General features: G+C 30.7%; 1 protein-coding gene and 2 long non-coding RNA genes across 3 annotated transcripts; 1 reads left to right on the plus strand and 2 right to left on the minus strand.

The window, feature by feature from the left end:
- The first annotated feature begins 1,047 nt into the window (after positions 1-1,047).
- Positions 1,048-7,479, plus strand: LOC123893904. The gene is given in 13 exon segments (XM_045943737.1): positions 1,048-1,203; positions 2,163-2,343; positions 2,449-2,499; positions 2,840-2,970; positions 3,430-3,485; positions 3,488-3,545; positions 3,672-3,898; positions 4,688-4,860; positions 5,071-5,124; positions 5,370-5,479; positions 6,114-6,227; positions 6,549-6,677; positions 6,860-7,479. Coding segments are annotated over 12 exon segments (1,311 nt in total). The 5' UTR covers positions 1,048-1,203; position 2,163; the 3' UTR covers positions 6,888-7,479.
- Positions 7,480-10,167: 2,688 nt separating this feature from the next.
- On the minus strand, positions 10,168-10,809 carry LOC123893905. Its single transcript, XR_006803575.1, has 2 exons — positions 10,651-10,809; positions 10,168-10,529 (listed from the first exon to the last, which is right to left on the minus strand). It is a non-coding gene; the product is annotated as an uncharacterized LOC123893905 (long non-coding RNA).
- Positions 10,810-16,156: 5,347 nt separating this feature from the next.
- LOC123893906 lies at positions 16,157-16,745 on the minus strand. Its single transcript, XR_006803576.1, has 2 exons — positions 16,627-16,745; positions 16,157-16,458 (listed from the first exon to the last, which is right to left on the minus strand). It is a non-coding gene; the product is annotated as an uncharacterized LOC123893906 (long non-coding RNA).
- Positions 16,746-17,657: the final 912 nt, after the last annotated feature.

Consider the following 17,657-nt stretch of genomic DNA (forward strand, 5'->3'; position numbering starts at 1 on the left):
TCAACATCGATTGTTTTCCATGGTCAATTATATGTTATCATTTCCATAGTTATTTTGAAGAATGAGTTAAAGATATTGCTAATCAATGTTAATGAAGAAGATACCAAAGTAACTTCATATGTGATGTATAAATAAGTTTTTTAAATGTATAAACATATATATATATATATATATATATATATATATATATATATATATATATATATATATATATATATATATATATATATATATATATATATATATATATTTCCTAGATAGTTGTGCAACCACTAATCTAACTCTAATCCACGTCAGTCACTTATATCCAATTAAACCACTCAATAATGTCACATCACTTCTACTTACATCATTGTCATCTCTATACACTTTTTCATATGCCTACATTTATATACCTATGACTTTTCATTATACATCTACTCAACTAATAATAATAGGTTTTACTAAATTATACGCACTAATTAATCTTTTATACTATATATTGAATTATAGTGTCCAATTAAGAATCAAATGCACAGTGTACGAGTATGACCACAAACCGTTTTCATAGCGACATGACAATTTATGAATTACCAACTTATTTTGGTAGATGCAATAGGATCCATTGTAATCTTTTCGAAATGTATAAACACATCTTTAATATCTATCTTATATTTACATCACTTTTTTATTATTATTATTATTATTATTATTATTATTATTTTGTTGTTGTTGATGTTATTATTATAATTTTCATAATACTTATTGTTTCAATTTATACGAATAATTTTTCAACATTACAATATAAAATACCGTATAATACCCGTGCATCGCACGGGTGTGAGACTAGTTATATAAGACCTCTTGATATCATTTCGTTTCCTACTCCATATATGTCTCTAATTATAAGCATATATCATATAAAAAAATGGGACCAAGAGGCCATATCCTACCAACTGTGGTATGCAAATTGTAAATATTACAATGTGTTGCTATATAAAATGATCTTTTACCATAAAAAGTTATTAGATATAATTTTCAAAGTCTCAAAACATAGCATTGGTAATAATGGCCTAATAACGATTTATTCAAACACTTCATCCCTGGCAACGGTTATTCACCTTATTATCTGTTGTTAATGCTTTTGGTGGGAAATTTCCTTCATCTCTACACCTCTTTCTAAAATCCTTCTCGTCGATCTCTATTACAACATTGTCTTTAGAGGTAATCACATTATTTTATTTATTTATTAATTTTGATATTTAATACAATTTGAAAATGTTGCATATTAGGCTTTTTGCAAATGAATGTTCATGTTCATTATTTAGATACCTTCAAATGATATAGATATTTCTTTTGAATTATTATGAAATTTTTGTTTTCGAAAATTGAATTATTATGATCTAGGGATACACATTTATGAATTATTTCCTTTATAAGTTCCCCAAATCTATCATGCTTTAATTAATTGTCTCATTGCTTGTTTATCAATGTAACGGTTTAATTGAAAGAGGCTTAGAATTGTTTTTCGATTTTTTATTGGTTTATAATGAGCTGTGTATCGAACTCATTTGTTTTTCGATTTCTGATATTCATTGAGCTGCGTTTCTTTTCTCTTTGATAAAGGTAATGTTATTTTGTTGAATTACCCTAAAATCCAGCTTAGTTTTCTAAATTCTTTCTTAATCGTAATTTCCGATTTTGAAAATCATGCTCTGTGATGTGATGAAAAAGTTCGATCAAATCTTGTTTGGTTACTTATCTGAAATTGGGTAATATAACATGCCTCTTTGGGTTGACTTATTTAGGTTTATCTATTGGTACACTTTGGGAAAACTCATGACAAGAAATCATGTCAATTTTCATAAGTATTTTTCGGCTTATATTCAGAAGTACTCCAATATAGCTTATGAAAACAGCTTGTAGCATATATAAAAACAATTTATTTTTATTTTATATTTTGTTATAAAAATAGCTTATGTAAGCTTATATATACATAACTACTTATCTTGATCAGCGCTTATGCTATAAGCTGCAACTAAGCTGTTTATCCAAAAAGGTCCATAAGTCACACATTTGTTTTGGCTTCAAATTTTACTTGCATTTTATGTCTGCTGTATAAAGTTCGATCAAATTTGTTTTATGCGTAAGCAGTTGATTCATTCTGTAATTTCGCATTTCAGGATGGCTGCTGCTAACTTCAGCTATTGGGATGATTGTGTGGAGCCTCAAGATTTAGAGGAAATGTGGAATATACCTGAAGTCAGTGCTGAATGGTTAAAAGCTGGCGAGGAAAGAGATCAAAAGGTTCACCTCTCTCGCGATCCTGATGGCCAGCCATATTTGACACAGACTGAAATGAGGGTAAAATGAACAACTCTATCTTCAGAATTTCATAAAGTTAGACATTTCTAGTTGTTTGGATTCACGTCTCTCGCGATCCTGATGCATCACTTTGTGTATTTTCAGGCTGTAGCTGACATTGTTATTGGCAAACACTTTCTGTCAGAGATAAATCCTGTATGTCTTTAGTATTTTTTATTTTTTCATATTATGCCACTGTTTTCTTTTATAAGTTCTAAATTAGACTCACTGATACTACTATTTTCAGAATAATAAAATATTGTGGTAGAGGTTTTAGATGGCACTTAGTATTATTTCCAAGCAAGGATAACAAAAAATTGTAGATATGTAATCCGAAAACGAAAAGTAGTGATTTGCTGCAAGAGTGCAAATCCTTTGTTAAACTCAAATGTATCCTCAGCTTGATTGGTTTTGTCAATTTAACCCAGTAGCTATGTGTTAGAATCGTGTCGTGGTCATTATAGTTTGTGAGGTGCAAATTTCATCCTTGTTGTAGGCCATGGTTTGTGCTATTGCAGAACTTGAAAGTGACAGGCAACTACTTGTTATGAACCCTGGCTTTAAAACTAAAGAGCTTAATGTGGGGCTTATGCAACTTCCACCAAAAACTGCTGATTGGTTGATAAGGTACTAAAACTTGATGTTGATGGCTTATTTCATACACCAAATAATAGTAAATATTTAAATAAATTCCGAAATTGGCTCTGAAATTTTAAGCTGTAATAACTTAGTCCTATTCATTATCGATATTACAAGGTGATAATTGGAGTTGTAAAAGGTTAATTAAGTCCTTACTCTGTTGAAATTTGTTATAAAATGCATCTTTGACAATTGACATTAATCACTAAGTTTCAATTTCATCCCCGACATAACAATCTTAGTGTCATTATAGTCTTTGCAAATATCTACTGAGGGACGAACCTGATTAACATTTTACAATTTCAGAGTTCATTTTGAAATATTGATAATGTAAAGGAATAGGTTGGTATATTCCTACGACTTCAAGGACCAAATATGATATTTAATCGTAAATAATCCGTATTTCATTTTTATGTTATTGTTCACCAGGGCTAATAAAGATTCAAGCGCATTAGGTTATTGTACATATGTTACAGAAGAGAATATAGAATACCTATTCAGACCTTCATAAATGTATATTTAGCTGCTGCCTATCTGAAATGGCTGTCACACTTTGATAACATGTAAGTCATGTAAATTTCATGTGATTTATGTATACAGTATGTATTTGCAATAACTGTTGCAGTTGCATAGTGGTTACCGTGAGTGTTTTCGGAAACATTTATCATATTGAGGGACATTTCTTGCAGACAAAGAAATGAAGAGTTTATTGTAAGGGCATATAAAGGTGGCACGAAAAAGGCAACTCACAAATCAACATTGCGCTATTGGCAAAACTATCTTGCAGTTAAGGAAACTTTTGCAAATTTTGAAAGCTTGGGCAGAAATTCAATTGATGATAGTCCTCCAGAAATCAGAGCTGTAGCTCCTGCTCATTCTCATGCTGTATCTCCAATACCTTTAGATCATTCAAAAGGTAAATTCGACCCCCCTCCTCTGCTTTTAATACTCTCATTTGAACATGCTATTTCTTAATAGATATCTTAGAATTGGGAGTTGAGCCTAACTCAAACTTACAAAACCGGCTTGCGGCTGGTAAGGTGAAAATTGCCTTAACTTATAAAAATATATTCAGACCATCTCGCAACCGATATGAGACTCTTAACACACACCCTTGCGCCCAGCACTATCGGGCTTGGTGCGCGGATATAAATGGTGGGTGACCTGATAAAAAACCTGATAGCAGGTGGCCCAACGGATTGTGGAGAATGCTTTGATACTATCTTAGAATTGAGAGTTAGACCTAATTCAACCCTACAAAACTGGCTTGAAAGGTGAGGATTGCCCTCCTTATAAACATATATTCGTACCATCTCGCAACCGATGCAGGACTCTTAACAAGATACCTGCAAAAGCTGAACTTGGCAGTGGAAAATGGAAATTGGAAGAACTCAATCCTAAAAAGAAAATGACGCTCTAGATACCTACCATGTTGAGAAAGATGAAAACAACAGAACAAATAAGTGAATCTGTGTGCAATATATAGTGAAGCTCAATTATATGTACAAACTGAATGACAATAAATACAAAGATTGGTTACTCAAAATATAGTTACCCAATAATCATAGTTATCCTAAAGGAGGAAGATTCTTTAATGTAACAGTAATCAAAACAGTTTCACTTTTGCGACTTTCTTACTACTTACACTGTTATTACTTGTGTATTTATATTGCCTGACAAGTACTTTGGTATGTTTTTATTGAAGATGCAAATGATGACATATATTGGGATTCCAGAGTATATCCAGAAGATATGGAAGCAATGTGGAATCATCCCGCAGTCCGAAAAGCATGGACTAAATCGAAAGAAAAACCCGGAAAAGTGCGTTTTTCTCAAGATGAAAAGAAGAGACCATATCTTACCCGGGTAGAAATGAAGGTATGAATCTATTACTGTGAGTAACTTATATTCCGCATTCTTTTTCTATTAACAAACTTGTATTCTTGCCATAGTCCCCAATACACGGCGTTGTTAGTATCTTGTAATGCGTCTGATGCGCTGAAAACCTTACTATGGTAGAGACTTTATAGTGTTTAGGTCAGGAAATAAAATGCAGTGTCCTGATCATATATTAATCTTTTGTTACAGGCAGTTGCTGATATAATTCTATTGAAACACCTCAGCAGCACGAAAGTTAAACCTGTAAGTATACAAAACTAGACGAGTTTGATTAACTTAAATTGGAAATAATTAAGCTAACTGAAATTCAAGCATGCCTACAACACATATTGATTATTGAACTGATTTAAAAAGTTCGGAATCCTTTTGGTATAGAACAATAAATGTAAAACTAGTTTACACCGATAATATATATCCGTTTTATCAAATACCTCAAATGTGAATTTTTTTCAATTTTTTTCTTTTTCTGAATATGGTTTGGTGCACAGACAGTAATTTGTGCTATTGGAGAGGTTATTAGCATGCGCTATGTACATGGACTTGGACCAAGAACTGGAATAATGGGGATTGACTACTCCACTGCTTATTGGCTTCACTCGTATGTATTAGACACATCAATTATTATAGTTTTAGAACTATATGTTTCTCTGTGTGTAGTATACTCCCTCTGGTCTCATATACAAGAAAAAATTTATTTTTCAGGTTTATTGAATAACTGATGTATCAGCTGGTTCATATTATGGACCAGATACATCAGTTATTCAATGAACCTGAAAAAGGAATAATAACTGATCTGAGAAAAAGAAAATTCAACTCTATTTTCTTTCCAAAAGAAAATAATAAGTTTAAATATGATATTAGACCCAGCAATTATAGTGTTTTTCAGTTTTAGTCCCTGTAAGTTTTTTTATCTGGATTCAGTCCGCACAAATTCAAAAACTGTTGCTTTTAGTTCTTAAAGTCACCTTATTGGGACACATGGCACCATGTGTCATGATTATATTGGGCCACATATGATATGACGCTAAGGACTTAAAGTAACAATTTTAGAATTTGCAAGGACTGAATCCAGAAAAAAAAACTAACAACATTAAAATCATATTTAAACCAAAATAATTAATCAGTTCTGTTTCACACTAAAATTCCAGCTTTTCCAGCCTCAAGATGCTTTCTGCTACTGCAAGAAATGCTGTTGTTTCTTCTCTAAAATTGATATGTGGTGTTTTGTTCAGGGAATTGGGTTTCAGGGCTTACAAACTTGAATTAATTGATGATCTAAGCAATCCATTTGTGTCCATGTACTTTGGTGCTGCTTATGTAGCATGGTTATCTGAATATGAAGGAAGGTACATTTGACTTCTTTGTGCATAGAAGTTATCCTAACTCTGCAAATGTTTTTCACTTTTATTCAGTTAATTGCATATGGAAATACATGTATATGATTCAAATGAGGACGTTATGGAAATGTTTAATTTAATCGATGTAGCTGAGCGCACAACATAGTGATATAAAGCTTTTGTTGTTTACATTATGCGTGCTTGCGCACATCTTCAGAGAACTAACACTGTTTATTACTTTATTCAATAGGAAACATATCAATTTTAGTCATTGTTGATGTTATTGTTTGCCTTGACTAATTCATGTTCAATTCAACGATTGTTATTCAGGGATAGAACTCCGGAATTTTTTGTTCAGGCATATTTTGTAGGACCGAAAAATGTGAACCCTCAGGATGCAAGTACTCTTTGGCTAAAATATGAGGAAACTCTCAGTAAATATGAAGATGAAAGAAAAAGGTACAAATTTTTGATCCTCCCCTTTTCACAAGATTCGACACACTAGTATAGATTTTTGAAGATACAACCCTTGCTTTCTCGCATAGAATTTGATCCAGTATTTTAAAAGACGATCGATTTTTATCTTTCTACTTTAATATTAAAAGTATAATAACTTTATCACATGGACAATCTCTTTACAGGAATGGCGATAGTTGCGCCATTATGTAAGCCGACAGGCGTAGCAAATTTAGATTTTGAAGAACTCTCATGAGCTGTGTTGTTATCTTGTGTTTTACTATTTGAGAGATTTGTAATTGTGAAGTGAAATTGTCAAATTGATGTGCTATAGAAAAATAAACAAGAGGAAGAAACTTGCATTCCAAGAAATCAAATACTCATTGTATAGAACTGATTGTATTAGTATAGTCTATATTTGTTTTAGATTTTTAGTGGCTTCAAAAGGAGTTTTACTATAAGCAAGAAAAGTTACCTCTCATTTAGAAAAATCTCAACGTACCATATAGTCAATTAAATACAAATGATATTCAATAAAGGTTACATCTTATTGAAATTTGATTCGTTGAAATTTACCTCTCATGTTGTCAGACTATATGAGCTTCTAATTTTAACATCATGATTGTTCTTTATTTTGTAAAACTTAAGGTAAACACACAAAGTAAATAAATAATCAAACTTGTAGAATTATTGTTTTAGTTTCGGTTATACTTCCTTCGACCTTAATTATAAGCAAATTATACTTTTTAGATTCATTTGAATACCAATGTATTTAGACTTACTTAAGGTCAAATACATTGATTTTTCAATGAATCTAAAAAATAGAATTTGTTTATAATTAAGACCGGAGGAAGTACGCTTTAATTAATTGAGTGTACACTACTTTCAAAACATTACACCAATAATAAATAAGGTTAGTTTAATAAAATTGTCATATATTCTGATAAATCATTACATTTCTTAATCTATCTGTAAAATTCTTAAACGACATTTATTTTAAAATAGAGGGAGTAATTAATTATTCGACTTTTTCTGTTACCAATATTATATATATATATATATATATATATATATATATATATATATAGGGGGCTGCTAATTTAGACCCAGTTGGGTCTAAATTAGCAAGGTGCACCTTTTGAGTTGGACAAAAATACCCATTTTTTAATTTTTTGGAAGAATAGAGCAACAGGGGCATTTCTGTAATTTTATGCAACAGTACACGCGCCCCCACTTCTTTTTCCCCCCCCCAGGACACGTGTCACGCGATTATTGGAGAAAAATCACGCGCGTGCATCACACGCGCCGACAGGCGCGCGTGGCTGAAGCCTGACGCGGAGAGAGAAAGCCTTTTTGAAAAGGCAAGGCCACGTGTCACTCTTTCATTGGCTGCGTTTATTTTTTTTCATTTTATACTTTAAACTCAATTATTTCGTCGTAAATTAATTTTTTATTTTTTAATTTTTATACCAAAATTCATAATTTTTTTTTCTCTACAAATAGAGACTTGGTTCGTTTGATTTGGACACCGAAAAAAAAACGCGATTTTTCACTACTTTAAACTCGATTATTTCGTCGTAAATTAATTTTTTATTTTTTATTTTTTATACCAAAATTCATAATTTTTTTTTCTCTACAAATAGAGACTTGGTTCGTTTGATTTGGACACAGAAAAAAAAAACCCAATTTTTCACTACCTTAATCTCATCAAATAACTAATAATCAACTTACTGAAACCATCCTACCAGGAAAATGGTTTCAGATTACAACTCTCTGAAACCATTGTACCAGATAAATGGTTTCAGAAGCAAACACAATTAATAAATTACTCACTGAAACCATTCTACCAGTAAAATGGTTTCAGAGTACAACTATGTGCAACCATTCTACAAGCTAAATGGTTTCAGAAGCAAATAACTAATAATCAACTTACTGAAACCATTCTACCAGCAAAATGGTTTCAGATTACAACTCTCTGAAACCATTGTACCAGATAAATGGTTTCAGAAGCAAACACAATTAATAAATTACTCACTGAAACCATTCTACCAGTAAAATGGTTTCAGAATACAACTATGTGCAACCATTCTACAAGCTAAATGGTTTCAGAAGCAAATAACTAATAATCAACTCACTGAAACCATTCTACCAGCAAAATGGTTTCAGATTACAACTCTCTGAAACCATTGTACCAGATAAATGGTTTCAGAAGCAAACACAATTAATAAATTACTCACTGAAACCATTCTACCAGTAAAATGGTTTCAGAATACAACTATGTGCAACCATTCTACAAGCTAAATGGTTTCAGAAGCAAATAACTAGTAATCAACTTACTGAAACCATTCTACCAGCAAAATGGTTTCAGATTACAACTCTCTGAAACCATTCTACCATATAAATGGTTTCAGAAGGATTTCGGTGTCCAAATCAAACGAACCAAGTCTCTATTTGTAGGAAAAAAAAAATTATGAATTTTGGTATAAAAAATAAAAAATAAAAAATTAATTTACGACGAAATAATCGAGTTTAAAGTAGTGAAAAATCGCGTTTTTTTTTCGGTGTCCAAATCAAACGAACCAAGTCTCTATTTGTAGAGAAAAAAAAATTATGAATTTTGGTATAAAAAATAAAAAATAAAAAATTAATTTACGATGAAATAATCGAGTTTAAAGTAGTGAAAAATCGCGTTTTTTTTTCGGTGTCCAAATCAAACGAACCAAGTCTCTGTTTGTAGAGAAAAAAAAATTATGAATTTTGGTATAAAAATTAAAAAATAAAAAATTAATTTACGACGAAATAATCGAGTTTAAAGCATAAAATGGAAAAAATCACGCAGACCCAGTCATATGCTGACACGTGGCTGCCTTTTTCAAAAGTAAAATTTTCTCTCTCCAGCTTATAATCTAGTGTGGCGCAGACAGGATGGTAGGATGATCTGGGCTGTCTGATCAATCAGACAGCCTTAATGAGATCACATATTGGCTGTCTGATGGAAATCAACGGTCTGTAACCATGGTCCTTCCGTACGCGCGCGACACTGGATCCACGTCTATTAATTTTTAAGAAGGTGGCGGCGCGTGTCATTATTTTTTTTTTATGTAAAATTACAGAAATGCCCCTGTTGCTCTATTCTTTCAAAAATTAAAAGAATGGTATTTTGGTCCAATTGAAAAGGTGCACCTTGCTAACTTAGACCTAACTAGGGTCTAAGTTAGAAAACCCCATATATATATATATATATATATATATATATATATATATATATATATATATATATATATATATATATATATATATATATATATATTCTGTTGAAAATAAGCAAATTTTTAGGAGTGTAAATGAATAATAAATACTCCATCCGGTCCTATAGGAGTGTAAATGAATAATAAATATTCTGTGTGTTTTTCTCAATGTATTCCTTATATATAGGACCGGAGGGAGTAATATACTACTTTTTAGTGCATTAAATAAATTTGAAGGTCTGACATACAAAAATTGATGCATTGAAAGAAATATAAAAGTACCACATAATTAAAAGTACCAACATTATAGCTCTAATGACAAGAACATTGCATTATATATGCATGAGTTAGGGTTCGAATCCGAATCATTCCACTTATCCATTTTAAGGGTGAAATTTTTATTCACTAAGCTACTTGAAAAAAAAAGTACCAACATTATTATTGCAAAGGCATTTATATATTCTTAAAAGTACCATATAATTATATATATTTGAACTTAACAACTACCATTACACACATCGGCAAACACCCCATATGCAATGTGAATGTTCATGATAGAGACACTCATTTTCAGGACATTCTTCATCATGTTCGCATAAATAAATTCCTATGACATCAAATATGAAAAAAGAATGTTAATAATATGGAATGATACATTGTATATTTAAATAAAAGTAAAATAAGATAAAGAAGAAATATGAATTTTTTTAGAATATATATAGACTTACCATTAGTTACAATCATACACATGAAAAGGAAAATAATCATAACATAAATAAACTTGAGAATTTCTGCCATATTTTTATTCTCGTTTGTATGTAGAAATAAAATTTGGATGATCACTTTATAGGGTGAAAAATACCCATTCTTTTTTTTTTTTTTGACAATGAAAATAACCATTCTTAAAATTATAATTATTGTTAAATGTCTCTTAGGTGCATTTTATATGTTGTGTTCGTCTTTATAGCGATTTGAATTGATCAATTGGCCTTAACTAATTTTCATATAAATTTTTTGATGGTCATTAGAACTCATTCTTCTTTTATGAATCATTTATTATTACTATTATTAATTTCATTATTGTTTATTGTTGTTGTTGCTGCTAGCTCTTTCACTTTTATTCTTTCATGACACAAATGGGAAAATATCAAAAGAGACATTATAGTTTGGATGATAACAAAATTACATGTAGAAAGAATGCATCCATAAGGTGTAATTATAAGTATATATAATTTTTTTTGACAGAGTTATAAGTATATATAAATTTATTTAATTACTAATTAAAAGATTCAAAAGATCAAAGTTTATAAGTATAACAATTTTTTTTAATAAATCAATGAGGTGTAAAAGATGGAGAGAAGGCATCTCAATGAATTGTTAAAAAAAAAAGAAGGCATCTCAATGAGTTTGATACATTAAAGAATCATCTCAAATTAAAATATTAATCAAATATTAATTACTAAATATCACTAAGTAGATAAGGTAGCTCAAGTGTTTGATAAAATGAACTATTGAATTAGACAATAAATACAAAAGATAGTAAGTATTAGAATTTGGGAACTTATACTCAACCACAAAAGTTAGTTTGAGAGTTGAGATTTGAACTAACTTATAAAGGCTATATTTGTCATATCTCTAGCCAATATGAGACTTCTAACAACAAGAGAAGTAATAAAAGTATTAATACTTCTCGTGTTAAAATATTTTATTTTATTTTTGACAGAAAAATATTTTCTTTTTTGAACAATACAAAAATTGTATATATAATATTACACCCATATTTTGTCTAGGAAGAATATACTCCCTCCGTCCCAAATCTTTAGTCTTTTTAACTTTGTTCCAAAACTTTAGTTATTTTAAGAAATTAATCAATACACATTTAATGATACTTTACGATTTGTACCCTTACAAAAGTTAAAACATTAATTAAATATATTTTCTCTTTCTTAATAAAGTAAGGGTAAAAATAACTTTACTTGTCATTTCTTAATCTCCGTGCAAAACTGCAAAAAGACTAAAGTTTTAGGACGGAAGAAGTAGTAAATAATGGTGTGTTACCTAAAAATACAATCCATCGGATTGGATTGCTAATCCATTCATAAATGATACATGTCCAATCCATTTTTTTTTTCCAACCAACCAATTTCACGAAGTTTTTTTCTAATATTTTCAAAACACTCTTCAAGAACCGGTACTTTGGATGAGAAAATGAAATCATTCCTTGCTCTCCGAATTAACCACAACATTGCATGCCAAATGGTAATTAGACCTTTCCCCCGCCCAGCCGCCAAACAAAACATTTCCATCGATACAAAAGGGTCCAAATAAATCACGAACTTAAACCAAACCAATTGATGATTTTATACCACAACGCACGTGCAAACGGGCATGTTCCAAATAAATGTGAATATATAATATAATCTTGGAATCATACAAGTGTATCGTTAAAGACTTGTTACTTGAGAATTATAAAGCATGAAATATAGCTAAGATTCGTAACTTGTTTACAAGTCGGGTAGTGGACGAGATTATTGCAACCCCTCTTATTAGTTCAGTTAAAGAGGATAACGTGGTTTGGGAGGAGGAAATAAATGAGTGCTATTCAGTTAAATCTGGTTACAATCTAGCCATGAGATGTATTGTTCGAAGCGATAGACACCATGTAGAGGGCAATTGGAATGATATTTGGAAAACTCAATCTCCTCACAAAACGCGTCACTTACTATGGAGGTTGAGTAGGGGGTGTCTGCCGGCGCGAGTTCGCTTGAGACAATGTTATGTAGAATGTGAACTAAGCTGTCCTGTGTGCAATGTTGAGGTCGAAGATGATATTCATGTGTTTTTTGGATGCGTAGCAACTCGCGAATGTTGGTCGGTCGCAGGCCTGTCATAGTTGCTGCATAATGCAGCTTACCAGCATGGGACTGTCGTAGACAAGGTATTTCGAATGTGCAGAAACGAGGACAGTGTAATGATAGGACGGGTTGCATCGTTATTTTGGTGCATTTGGCATAATCGAAACGACAAGATCTGGAATGACAATATTCAGTCCCCGAGCTAAGTTGGAAGCATGACATTCGTCGTCTGGAATGAGTGGTTTAGTGTCCACCAACTGCAGCGTCATAACGTTGTTCCTGTTGAGGATCCTAGGCCGGTTCGGTGGGAGAAACCAGGAGTGGGATGGATAAAATGTAATGTTGATGCTGCGTTTGTAGTTGGGTCCGGTGTTACTTCTATGAGTCTTTGCTTTCGTGATACCAATGAGCATTTTGTGGATGACTTGACTCAATGACAGCAGCCTTTTCATTCCATAGTGGAAGGTGAAACATTGACACTCTTACATGCTATGAAAGAGGTTATCCATCGAGGATTTGCGGGAGTTCAATTTGAAAGTGACTCAAAGTTGTTGGTTGACGCTATCCATTCGAGAAGACGGGGCAATTCGGAATTTAGTTTAGTTGTTAACGACATTATTTTTCTTATGTCGTCTTCTCATGTAAACTTTGAGGTTAAGTTTGTTAAGAGATGAGCAAATTTGGTTGCTCATACTCTTGCTAGGGCGGTCAATGTTTGGGCTAGTTTCCATAAATTTGAGATTATTCCCTTATATATTGAATATTTTTTAGTTAATGATATGAATTAAGGCTGTTTGGTTAAAAAAAAAATATTGGAATCATACAATCGACTTAAAGACATTATAGTTTGTCATTTAATGTGATTTAATTGATAACCCGTTTGTTTGAAAATAAAATTGAATCAACATTTATTCAGCTGGTTAGGTATAAGATGACCTACTGTAAAAAAAAAAAAGGTTAAAATAACGAGAATCATTAAAATGGATCTTAACCATTAGATTAAAATATACGCTTAAGAATTTTTTTTACACAAAATATACACTTAAGATTAAAAGTTATTCCATCTGTCTTTCCATAGTCTATCATTTCTTTTAAAGGGATGGGGCCAAAATTAATTTTGATCCAACAGAGAGAGAATGGTAGAGAGATGCAGCAAAGGTGAAAGGACGGCAACCGGTGGCTATGACTTCATATTCTCATCAAAGGTCCCGATATTTGAAGAATATTTCGACACAATCAAAAAGACTTATTGGAAGTAGTTGGTGCACTATTAGAAATTTGTTGTTTTTCGGAGCAAAATCTGCAGGAAAATAGCAAATTTCTAATAGGGTGGGAAAAAAAGGCGGGAAATGCATTTATTATGAATGGAGCATTTTTTGTTGTTGTCAAGTAGCCTAGTGACTAGACTGTCACACATTTAAATGCGGAGAAGTGTGGAATCCGGGGTTCGAATCCCGACCACTCCAATAATGTCCCTGGTAGCTACAATTTGTGCTATACTTATAGGACATTATGAATGGAGCATTAATCCAATTGATTGTATATTTAGATAGGGCATATTCGCCGTTAAAAAAAAAACAAAAAACAGATAGGACCTATTGTGAGATTCTAACCCCGTCTTGAATTTTTCTTTAGTTTATCTTTGTGTTGCTTTACCTTATACTAAATCCCACCCACTTGGGTTGGTCTGATGGTATTGACTCATGTTCGATTCTCTCTGGTGTCAATTTAGGTGGGCTAATTTAGCTTCTTAAAAAAAAAACCTTATACTAAATCCCAAAATGTGTGTACTGATAAAACAAAAATCAAAATGTGGGTGTGGTACCATTTGTACTTATGTATCTATCCAAGTGGTTCACCGTGGATAAGTGATCTACCAAATACGAATTTTACAAAATTTTCCGTTACATTGAAATTTATATCTTATTATTCATGACTGATCCACCATGGACCACTTGATGAAGTGGTCCATATTGACAATTAATTATAATTTTGATGTTCAAAAAGAAAGAAAAACCCTAAAGAATATGCAGCAAGAAGGAAAAAGAGGAGAAAGAAATTGACGAGCGGTGTCGGAAGTGTTAAAAAAAATTTCGGTTTTATTTTCTTTTTGTATTTTTTTTCTTTTATTATGAGTAGCTAATTTTCTCAGCTTAGATATTGTCGATGAATCTATTTGAAACTATTTGAACCATGTAACTATGAGTTTCTAGTTTAAGCAATAAAATCTAATAGTTATTCAGCTAATTTTGTGTTTTATTCTTTTCGATTATTGATCACTTCGAATTGATTTTAAGGAATAAATTATCACTGATCCTAAGTTTTATAACTAGAACTAAATTAATTGTTTTCCAATGTAATTGCTTTAGAAATATTGAATTAGTTGGTATGATTTAGAATTTAACGTTCATTTATGCTTTTGATAATATGAATTTCTCCTAAGGAATTAGAGTGCTATATTAGATGAATAAGATCGATGAGCCAATGAATTGAACTCGGTCTACTTTTCTAAACTATGGTAACCTACTTTTGTTAAATTATCATTACTATTATGTATTGTTGAGGCGTGAACTTAAAGTACCAGATAGAAATAAAGAAATAATTCGAATAATTCTTAATCGCCTTTTACATCATAAAAAGTTCTTGTGTTCAATCCTTCTCAATTCTCATTATTAATATTTTCGTTTTTACTAAATTAATTTGAAAACTCCCTAATATTTTGCTTTTCCTGAGTTAATTTTAATTTTGTTATTGAAATTCACAATCGCTATAAAGACGAATTTTTATAAATATTATTACTTGACGATATTTTTACTACACTTGTCAAAATGTTCATTAATTGTATTTAGAGTACACATTTATATGGTTAAAGTCTCATGAGCTAGATTTGACGTTTTGGCGTCTGTGGCATTGTTGATGATTGTTTCTTATTCTTTTAAGAGGTAAACACACAAAATATTATTCACGTTTGTTCGCGGTAATCTTTACGTTCTTTCCCTTACAATATATATTTTTCAATTTTGATTTAGTGATCTTTAACACTAAAAATTATTCACTAAATTCATCTATAATTTGTTTGGATACAATTCATCCATAATTTTGAAGTATCACAAATTTGTTTCACATCAGTGGAATTTAAATATTTTCTTTAATTGTATGATCAATTCAATTAATATCACACTCAAATCTTACGCTAAATGAAAAATTGGAAAATTTTACTTGCTTATGCATAGTGACATTATTTTCTATAGGTTCTAAGAAAGAATGAAGTAACAACAATTGCATAATAAATAACATACTTTATATGCATTATGAAATAAAAAAAATACTTTATAGCCGATCAAATAAATTTGAAGGTCTGACAAACAAAAAGTGAACATGGAAGAAATATAAAAAAACCAACATTACAATTGCAAAGGCATTTATAATCTTATAATTACCAAATAATTATATTTGAACTTAAGAACGACAATTTGATTTGATCCCATCTTGATTTCTAAACATTTGATTTGATCTCATCTTGCATTATTCCCACATTATTGAATGAAATAATATAATTTTATGATTGTAAGAAAAACTACAATTTCACACATCGACAAATACCCTTCATGCAACGTGGATATTCATTATAGAGACAAATATTTTTAGGACAATCTTTATCTTCATCACATAAATAATTTCCTATGACATCAAATAGGAAAAGTAAATGTTAATAATATGGTTGTTTAAAAAAAATGTTAATAATATGGAATGATACATTGTATATAAGATAAAGAGGAAATATATTTAAATAAAAAAAAGATTTAGAGAAAAAATTGATTATTAATTTTTTTGAGGATATAGACTTACCATTAGTTACAATGATATACATGAAAAGGAAAATAATCATCACATAAATAAACTTTAGAATTTCTGCCATATTTTTTCCTTCTATCTAGTTTGCATGTAGAAATAAACTTTTCATGATCACTTTATAATGTGAAAATACCCATTTTTAAAATTATAAATTTTTTTTAAATACCGTTTGTCTTTAAAGCTGATTGCATTGATCACTTGACAATAACTAATATTTCATATAAATATGTCAATGGTCATTACAACTCACTCTTCTTTTGCGAATCATTCATTAATACTATTAATTTATTTTATTGTTGTTGTTTTTATTTGTTGTTGTATCATTTTTGTTCTTTCATGATATGGGAAAAATATCAAAAGAGAAATTATAGGTTGGATGATGACAAAATTAGATGTAGAAAGAATGCTTCTATCAGGTGTAAACATATATTTATTTATAATTTTTATTACTAAATAAATGTGGTGTAAAAATAGGTTGACACATTAGATTTACAAACTACCTGTATTCACCCAAAACAGCATCTCACAATTGTAACAAACATTTTGAGAGGGGCGAGACAATTACCCGTACCTTTAACTGTTGAAAAAAAACACTTCAAAATAAAAGATTAATCAAATATTATTACTTCCTCCCTCTCAAAAAAACTTTGGTTGTTTGTGTAACAAATTGGACCCATTTTCTATGTACTCCCTCCGTCCCAAATTATAAGGGAAAAAAGCTCATTTTTTTTGTCCCAAATTATAAGGGAGAAAATCATTTTCAAGAATGTTTTTCCCTTATTCTCATAAAATTAAATGCAAATTGCATTTAATTTTCTCTCTCTACCATTTTCTCAATAAACAACAACCAATAAAAATTGTTTTTACATCTTCCTATGCAACTTATTCCAAGGAAAACCCACAAAAACATATTTCAAATTCTCATGTTTTACTTTTTCTTAATAAGTGTGATTTTTTTATTTTCTCTTATAATTCGGGACGGGGGGAGTATTTAGTAAGAAATTACCTCGCGATTTTATTTACCT

The sequence above is a fragment of the Trifolium pratense genome, linkage group LG7 (assembly GCF_020283565.1).
Source record: "Trifolium pratense cultivar HEN17-A07 linkage group LG7, ARS_RC_1.1, whole genome shotgun sequence".
Classification (NCBI taxonomy): Eukaryota; Viridiplantae; Streptophyta; class Magnoliopsida; order Fabales; family Fabaceae; genus Trifolium; species Trifolium pratense.